Genomic DNA, 9,672 nt, shown 5'->3' with positions numbered 1-9,672 from the left:
TATAGGTATTACATTAGTGTCTGTTCAGTAAGTTGGTAGCTATTATGCTTTTTAAAAAAGGAAACTCGTTTCTTATAGTATTTTATAATTTTTTCTAAAATTATTGGATGGATCGCACTTTATTTTAGATCATGGTGGCCAACCTGCAGCATGAGCGCTACAAGTAGTACAGGCAGCCTCTCTGTGTAGCACACTGCATATCAGAGAGGGGACAGGCAGCAGATAGCAAAGGGAGCAAGGGGAAGAGCAGCAGATCAGGCACGGAACCTGGGACAGGAAGCGGAAAACAGCAGTGGATTGGTCGTGGAGCGGCACGCAGAGCAGCAGATCAAGCAGGGGAAGGAGATTGAAGTGACGCTTAGGACAGTGTGGGGCTAATTTGTGGCACTTCTGCCAAAATATTTAACCCCTACTGGTTCAGACTGAGTCATCTTCAGACATTCTAATTAATTATTTTAAAAAACCATTTCCTATGTCTTTCTTCCCTACCCCCTCTACATTAGTCCTTACACCCACATTTTTTGCATTTGATCTCATGCTACTGAAACAAAAATCTGGTTTGGCACGTTTGGCTTCAGAAATAGTATTCTTTTACTAGTTCTTAAATTCTCAAATGGAGTCAGGCTCTTTAAAAACCCCAGTTCTAGCACTTCATCCTATTTTGTATCTACTTGAAAAATTTTGGTCTTAACTTTCATTCTAACCTCCAATTTTGCTATTCTAAATCATTTTGCTCTTTCATATCATAATCTTTCCAAGTCCTTCTCTCTACCTAATATTTTATATACACCTTTAACCGTGACTACATTTTACATTTCCTTATTAATCTGCATTGACCTTTTGTTGCATCTTTCTCATATTTATTATTAAATGGCATTGCAGAACTTTTATATGACCTTTGCAAGCATCATATTAGTGTACTTTAAACACTTTCCATTTGTCTTCAGCTTTCTTTCCTTTTACTGCCCTATTAAAAAAAGGAAAAAAATCTGCTGTCTTTAGGGAAGCTGATATAGAGAGAATGTGCAATACTCTCAGGGATTTTGACAGGAAATTAATGTATGTATAGGAAATCTGATACAGAAAAGTGACAGATGTTTTAAACATCCCTTGAATAATGGTTGCCAGCTGCTGAGATTTTTGTAGATAAAAGATAGTGATGCGCCCTGAGCCAGGTTCTCTGTGTTGCCCAGAAAGCGCTGTTACTACTGTGGTATATGCAAAGAAAAAAGAAAGTCCTGGATCCAAATACACCCAAAATTTAGGAGGAAAGGAGAATTAAAGGACAATTGCTAAATCAATTATAAACTGAATTATAATAAGGAAGTCCCAGCTGTGCAGCTCAGTTGCACTATTCATTTGGATGACTGTTTCAGATTTAGTTCTCAAATTTTTCACTTTAGCCTCTTCAGAAAGATAAATAATATTTAATACTGAAAGCAAAGCTTTGTTAAAAACAAAAAAGTACAAGGTATTCTTCAAGTACTGTAAGTAAACAGTGTTGGCTGGAGTGTTAGACATGAACATTTCCATTTATCACGTATACAATAAAAAAAATGTTGTAGAAAATAATTTCAAGCATTCTATCTCCTGCACTTCCCCACCTACACTGAATAAATATGAATTACAGGTTGGTTCCTGCACTATAGGTAGACCTGTGGCAGCCCAGCAGCCTCTCCTACATCTCAGAGGGTACAGTCACAGATCTACGTGTACCAAGGAACAGTTCACGAGTTCTGCTATCCTATCTACAGCAAGCAAACATCCAATACACGTAAGTTCACATTTCACTTTCTGGAGTCATCCTCTAATGCACGTCTGTTTATTCCAATAAGTTTGTTTGACAAGATTCTGTACTGTTACAGTGTTTTAATAAGTTTGACAGGGAGTGTCACAGGCCAGCTAGACACTGTGAGTGTATCAGCCATTAGGCTGCTGGGTTCAGGATCGAGGAGGCGAGTTGGGAGTGAAGTAAAGGCAAATTTACTTATAGCTTAGCATACAACAGTTAACAGAAAGGTTAATGTGACAAACAAATAGTACAATTTAAAGACCTAATAGTAAATAATAATAACAGATAGACAAAATAACAAAGATTTCCACGTGGGGTTGGCAACTTATCAGTAGTCCCTCTATGCTAGGTGCGAGCCAAGTTGTTCCAGCGAAGTCAGGCGTCCCCAGTCAACGCTGTCTGAGGGGTCACCAGGAAGGTCCCTTGGTCAGGATCCGGTCCTTGCTCACACTGGGAGTCCGGGGTTCAGGCTTGGTACAGCAATGGTCCTTCTGTCCCATCCTTCAAACTGGTTACTTGACATGCATGTTCCTTTATGCTAATCTGTTGGCTTTAGAGACGCTCACAATCTTGCCGTATAGCTGTTACCCTATGGGATTAAAAGGTGTTAGAAATTATCATGAAAGGTTACCGCCCAAACTCGGGTTCACCCAATAAGCAAATTACACCACATTACTTTGAGGTTTGAAATTAGCATTACTCTGCCCAAGCTCAACCCCTTGGTTTCTTATTCCTTGGATTCCTTGGATTGTGCTTATTATATTAGGTGGTCAGATCTTGTCATGGCTGACCTTTAAAAAACCTATTAGATCCGCTAATCTTGTAGTTTTGCTTAATTTTGGGGCCCAGTCAGTCCCATGATCAGTGCAAACCTTTTCAATACTTTGGTTACATTGTGACAGACAAATTCCACTTGCAAGGTACAAACTTGGTTCTGGCCACCACAAGGGAGCTAAATGTTCAAAGCAGAACAGTCATTTTAAGGAAAGAACAGGAAGCATATGCCACAGACAGACAGTTTGTTTAAATGTCCTCTTTTACAGTGCAGAATAGTGTATCTGCAGTGCATATACAATTGTATCTGTTGTGAGAAAGATGATTATTATTTCTACTAATTCTATAGTCTGATTTGCTTATATATATACACCTTATAGGAAATGGGTTTAAGCATGTTTTAAGTTTGAGTTCACATGCTTCATGAATCATATAAAGGAACACAGTTTCTTTTGTAACTGTTCCTGGTCACCAAATATCAGTCATAAGTAGAATGAGTACTAAATAAGGATCACACTTCCCACCTAATGGTATTTTTAAATAATAAGCAATGTTTTTAAAATATATTCATCATATTTTTCATATACAGATGAAGAGTGATCTTGTTAAAGCCTTGATTTAGCAAATTACACAGGCATATGTGTAACTTTAAACAGATGAGTAATCCCCACTAAGGTGAATAGACTAATCACATTCTTAAAAGTTAAGCACAGGTTTAAGTAATTTGCTTAATCAAGTCCTATCAGAGGGTAATTAAAGTCATGAATTTTAATGTTTGTAAACTACATTTACATGTTGAATGGAAGGCACTATCAGTAATATTTCTTCTAGATAATTCTGATCACAAGTTGTCACATTTCTCACCTTAAAGATAAACATAACATTAAATCTTCAAGTCTGGGAACCTGAGATCAGAGTTTCTTTTCAGTGGGCCTTTCATTATGGGGGGGATTTTGATTATATTTAAAAGTTAGATGCTTATATACATTTTTATATCTATATTTCACTCAGAAGTTACATTTTGTACAGGAGTTGAAATATACAGAGTATTGCATTCACAAACCTGCTGCTATTCTTGGGTCTCAGCAACTACCTTTAAAAGTATATTATTAATGTTGTGAAGCACTAAAACATTTAGAAAATGTTTAGAAAGGTCAGAATTAAGGTTACCTTAATTTGGCCTTCTTATGTTATGCATTATGATATAATCTATACTTATATATTATTATTTCCTCCCACATAGCCAGTACCATGCTTAGTTCATAGGGTAGTCAATACTCACTTAGCAAGCAGCTATTTGGTTTTTCTCATTTTCTCTGCTAAAATGTAAGTCTATGCTTCACAGCACTGGGGTTCTAGAACTCTTCAAAAAAAAGTATGTCAGACTTTTTTAATGTGGCAGAACAATATATTTCATCCAACCTTAAATCTTTAAAAAACCCAGCTTCATCATTTTACTTGAAGTATTTTAAACACACGCAAACCCAAAGCTGGATGAAGATGCCTATGTAGCACGTTGGGGTCTCAGGAGCAGCTGTGTTGCCTCCTGGTAGCTCCCCACCATGCCCCACTAACCCTCTAGGGTGCCTTCCCTTCTGTCTTACCTGCCATGCCTTGATGGAATAAGACTAAAAGGGAGGCTGCCCATGGGTCTTCACATGGGCCCCAGTCCAACTGGACCCCCACTGGGGTTCCCCAGCACCCTACTGGTCTCTACTACACTATTCCCAGGCCCCTCACTGGGCCACTGGACCCTTCTGGTCCCACTACACTATTTCCAAGCCTCACATTGGGCCTCACAATTTCCAGGCCCCTCGCTGGGCCTCTCTACAACTGTGCTACTACAGGGCATCTACAGCCTTCGGGACTAATTGTGCAAATCCATTCTTCCCCTACACCATACCCCAAGCCTCGTGGACATTACTGCCATGCTGTTCACTTGCTGGGGCTTCATCCTCCTCAGCTGCCACCCCCTTCCACTTAGCTAGGTCTTCTAGCCCAGGCCCACTGTGTCAGACATACCTTTGAGGCACCAACTCTGGTCTAGCCCTTTTAGGCATTGGGCCTCTGGCCCCTTTGTGGCTCTGTGGCCTCACGGTCTGCCAGCTCTGGGCTCAACCCTTGCTTGAGCATTGAGCCTGCCCATGGCAGGGCTCAAGGTGATCACATGCCCCACAGGCATTAATGGGACCTCTGTACACTGCCCCTTATAGTCCCAACCCAAACTGCCAGTGTTCAGCTTCAACACAAACACTAAGCTGCTGGGCTATAACCTAAACAGTCCCCTCCAAGCCCATCAACATCCACACACAAAAAGAAGCAGCCCTCTTCCCCTTTAAAAGGGAAAACCTTCCCTCACTTTTTGTGCCAGCATACCTCCTGGCCCTCATGAGCTCCCTGAGCTTCATTGGGGTGCCACAGGCAGAACAGCAGTCAGTCTGGCATCCCCTGGTAACTCTCCTGGGCAGGAGCTCCTACCCCTGCAGCTGGCAGGGCTAAACTAACTTGCTAACTCAGGCCCTGGGCTTATATGCCTCCCAGGGCCATGCCCCTTCCGGTCAGCAGAATACCCTGGGCTGCCCGCAAGTGCCTGATAAATCGGCCTCATTGCCCCAATGGCTAACTTTTACTTTAATACATACATTGGTACACTAATTACACAGTAAAGTGACACAGTATTTAGAGTACTTGCTATATGAAATCAGCCTATAATGAACTTCTCTTTTCCTGTTATTGTTTAGTCTTGGTACAAGCATAGAAAAGCTTCTTGCCTACGCATTAGCAGTCCCACAGTGAACGAGTGCTAGTATGAAGTGCACCATAAATTTACATCACACTGAGTAATAGTTGGTTCATATTTTTGCAAGGTAATTTTTAAGTTACAGGCTGCACGGTAACATTTTCATACTAAAACCTATATGTGATAATTCAAGGGTAGTTTTTACATAACATTGTTTGCTTTAGATGACATATTACTATTCTGAACATCTGGTCTTTTTGTTCTGTTTTTTTGTTCTTTAATTGTTTTCCAGATTTTCCAGGTATGTTTTAAACTGTTTTACAGTCAAGTCCGAGAGAACTTTGATTATGTATAAACCTCAAACTAGACTACAAATGTATCCATATAAACAAAATGTGGCTACACATAAACAAATCAAAATGACTCTTCACACTGGTTAAGTTGTTTATACTATTCTATTTATTTTACTGTTAAGAAGCTGCCTGCATTTTTTAAACACTATGTTTCAAAACAATTGAGGTTATTAGTTGACAGCATGTGTTATAAACCTGCAACATGATATCATTAAAGCAAAAAAAGGAATAATTTAACATCAGCCTGATTTTACTTTTTTTAAAATGTGATTGTTATTTTGCATTGCCAGGCTGCTTATTCATGTTGCTTTCTTTTTTTACCCAGGATTCTCGTATCTGATCTACAGCAAGCAATAGAAAAACAAACTGGGTTGGGGTCATCTAGGAATCGTAGATCTATGCCAGGATACAACTATGAAGTGTATCACTCACTAAAAGAAGTAGGTAGAAATTAAGATGGTGTGTCTCATATCTTATCTATAGTCTCACTGATGTCTGTGTGTTCCTACCCTGGCACATGGAGATGCTAATGCAAATTACATATGCATAGTCCTCTCCAACAAGTTTTCCTCTTTTTTTAAACAGAAAAATGAAAAAGAGAATAGATTCCTGACTTTTTTTTAAATCAATGTCTAGAGTATTTACTTTCAAGGTTAGATGATGCATCTTTAAAAGTATCATCATCCTTAGCAGTTTGGGGTGGGTTTTTTTTCAACAAAGCACTTTTCAAAGTGATCTTAGTTTAAATTATTTTGGCATAAGACTTAAACACCTAGCTAACCTTCCCTATGTGAGCAGTTCCAATGATTCAGTCATGTAATGAAAATTTTGCATGTGAATTTCAGAATTCAACTCAAAGATTTAAAAGAAAAGGGTTCCATTATAAAATGCCTAATCTTGCCAGATTTCAGGTGACTAATTCCCATTGACATAAGATGGCTCACAGAGAAAAGAGCAGATACTGATTGTATTAGGGCTAAGTACAGACATTCAAAACGCCCAAGGCAAAGTTGATCCAATCTATGTGGGGTTCTAAACTATGTAAATTGGATTAGGAGTGAATGGAACATAGTTCACGCTTGGGTTGGAGAAAACAGGTAGATGCCTGCACTGGCTGAGGCCAGAAGGCATGGGGCGTTTCCACACACCTCTCAGCATGCCAGGTACTGCCAAGGGCAGCTGAGATTATCCAAGTGGGGGCCCAGGCAGCCAGGCAGTAGTAGCTAGGAGAAAGTCCCCACCACACAGCCTCCTCCCCCCCAGTTGTGCAGAATCCAGCTCAGAAGGAGGCAGGGCAGAGGGCTCCATTCTCTCCCTGCTGCCTCATCCCCTGGCTGACAGGTGCAGGCAGGACACAGGGTTGGGGAGCACAGTCTTTACTGCCTCAGTTCTGTGACAGCCTGGAGGCATGGCCAGCTCTGCACTCAGCCAGAGCAGAGGAGCACAGGCTGCCCAAGGCTAGCCTGCCTGTCCTATGAGGAGCAGTTAGTGGGGGCCTGCAAAGGAGCCTGAGATGCCAGAAGACAGCAACCTATTTGAGTTGGGAGGGGATCTGGTGCAGAAGTTCAATAGACTGGTTTAACTTAAACTGATTAAACCTGATACTACATTAGTCCAGGTCTATTTTAGAACAGGTTCTGCCATTATTAAACTAGTCTATGTGCATTGAACATCTGTTCTGTTACAGGTATAGACCAGGTTCTGACCACTTATACCACTTTGTGTAATGTCTGTACCTAGCCTAAATTTCTTGCTGTAGGGAACAACTTTGTTAACATATTGATGAAATTCACTGAAGTCAAAGGCAGTTTTGGCCTAGTATTCATTTAAGAACATGTCCAATATTTTTACACTTTTGGGTTGTTTTCTTCAGAAAGTTGACTTTTTAAATTACTGTAACACTTTTTGCCTGATGTTGTTGCCTTTCTTTCTTCATTGTATTGTGTGCAGAACTTCTGCAGCAGCTGACTTCAAAACATTTTTCACGGGAAAGGAAGACAAACAATTGCCTTTTAGACAATCTATGCATCTGTTCAATACATATTATTGTCAGTATGTAATTTCTTAGAATTCTGTGGAAAAATGCTTGCTTCAGTTTGCTCTAGAAACAGGAACACTGGCTTGAATTTACAGGGATCTGTACTTCCTGAAGTTTGATTATGGCATCTAATAAGCTCAAAGCAAGTAACACAAAGTGTCAGTGAGTTCTTCCTTTCGTTTCAACATAAGCACCTTTTCTGTATGTCCAAGTGCTGTCTTCCATGGGAAGGATTCAGTAGCATCCTTTCTACATTTACCCCCCACTGTCTTCAGAGAATGGCCAATTAGACTCACCATCCTCTGAATTCTTCAGGAGGCAGCTAGAAGTCACTGGGTGCGTCTACATGAGACACTATAGCAACATAGCGCCAGCAGGCACAAACCTTAACATTACAGTGCATCACTACAGCAACATAGCGGTTAAAAATAACCATGCGTTCCTAAAGGAGATACTAAATGATGGCACAGTAACAACAGCGCCATAGGGCCACGTGTAGATGCACCCACTATGCTGTAATAAGGACAAAGCAGGAGTAGCAGAGGTTAGAAAGAAATAACTGAAACAACAAGCTGGGAAAAGGAAAAGATTTGGAGCATTCAGAGAACAGAGACAGCACATATCAAAGACATATATCAAGAATATCAAAACACACACTGAGGGCTCAGCAGTAGTTTTATATTAGCACCCAGGAACCCCAGTGAAGTATCAAGGCATGATAAGCACTGTGCAGACAACATGCAACAAAGAAGATAGTGACACCCCTTTCCCCCCTTACAGTCTGAATGACAGACCAAGACAAAAGAAATAAAATGGGACCCATCACAAGGTTTCCTTTACTCTTCATTCTCTTTTCATTAAAAGCAAACAACTGAGGCAGCAATTTTATTTCTACATTTCCAGATCCAAAATTGGATGTATCAACTGAACAAAACTCACTCGGATCTCATCCACATGTTCTCCATTGGAAAATCATATGAAGGGAGACAACTGTCTGTGCTCAAGGTAAAATGATTGCATGGTTAAAGTAATCAAGGACCACCTACATCCAATGTCAAACACTTGGGATCATACAAAAGTAGGGCTAGATTGAACTTTACAAAATTATCTATTCCAGCCCCCTGCCCAAGGCAGGATCATTTCTAACTAAACCATCTCAGCCTGTCTAACCTGCTCTTGAAAACTTCCAAGGATGGAGAGTTCATAGTTTCTCTAGGTAGTCTTTTCCAGTGCTTGACCACACTCATAGCCAAAAGGTTCCTCTGATCTCCAACCTAAACTTCTTCCGATGAAGCTTGAGGCCATTGCTTCTAGTCATGCCTCCTGTGGTACTTATATAAGTCTTATATTTATTTCACATACCATTTATCTGAGAAATGCTTAATAGCCATATCTCCTCAGCACCTCTCAGCATCCGGCCCTTAATGAACCATGAAATAAGAATTTGGCTCCTAACAATATAAAAATTGAAGTATTTCCCCAAATTGTATTCAGGTTACTTATTACAACCCATGGATTACTTATGCAAGTAAAATGAGCAGGATTTAAGTCCTGTGTTTCTAACAGACTTCTAGAGTGATTACCCTAAAGAGGAAAATGGACCACACGAAACTCATGACCCCTTCAGGATATTGTGCCACACATGGTTCTTGTTGGTCTATTGATGAAGAAAGAGCAGGATGAAATATTCACAAATTAGACAGGACCTACAGAGGAAAGCTTTTTACTTTTAAGCTATATGTTTTCCTTTCATCTGTTATCGCTAATTTCTTTAAATTTGTTTTCATATCATATGTTTCTTTCAGGGAAGTTTTATTATTCTCAGATCATAAATTTTCCTGACCCTGCTCCAGTAATAGTTAAGGGCTTTCTTTCCTTTACAATAAAAGAAGTTGACAGGTGTGAGTTTACCAGTTACCTACCTTGGCCTTACCAAAACTGAGCCATATCCCTTGAACAAATGTACCAATAATAC

At 40.0% G+C, this 9,672-nt stretch overlaps 1 protein-coding gene across 2 annotated transcripts in view; it reads left to right on the top strand.

Annotated features, from left to right (window-relative positions):
* Positions 1-9,672, top strand: part of CPA6 (carboxypeptidase A6) — a 234,521-nt gene that overhangs the window by 129,862 nt on the left and 94,987 nt on the right. For both annotated transcript variants that reach the window (XR_002099514.1, XM_019527765.1), the window contains exons 3-5: positions 1,650-1,774; positions 5,985-6,099; positions 8,601-8,702. Coding sequence is in view for 1 of the 2 variants with exons in the window: in XM_019527765.1 (XP_019383310.1) it covers positions 1,650-1,774; positions 5,985-6,099; positions 8,601-8,702 (342 nt within the window). In the remaining variant the exon portion in view is untranslated. The remainder of the gene's footprint in view (positions 1-1,649; positions 1,775-5,984; positions 6,100-8,600; positions 8,703-9,672) is intronic.

Source organism: Gavialis gangeticus, unplaced genomic scaffold, assembly GCF_001723915.1.
Source record: "Gavialis gangeticus isolate Ggan-Ray unplaced genomic scaffold, GavGan_comp1, whole genome shotgun sequence".
Classification (NCBI taxonomy): Eukaryota; Metazoa; Chordata; order Crocodylia; family Gavialidae; genus Gavialis; species Gavialis gangeticus.
This window is presented reverse-complemented; position numbering and strand designations above follow the sequence as displayed.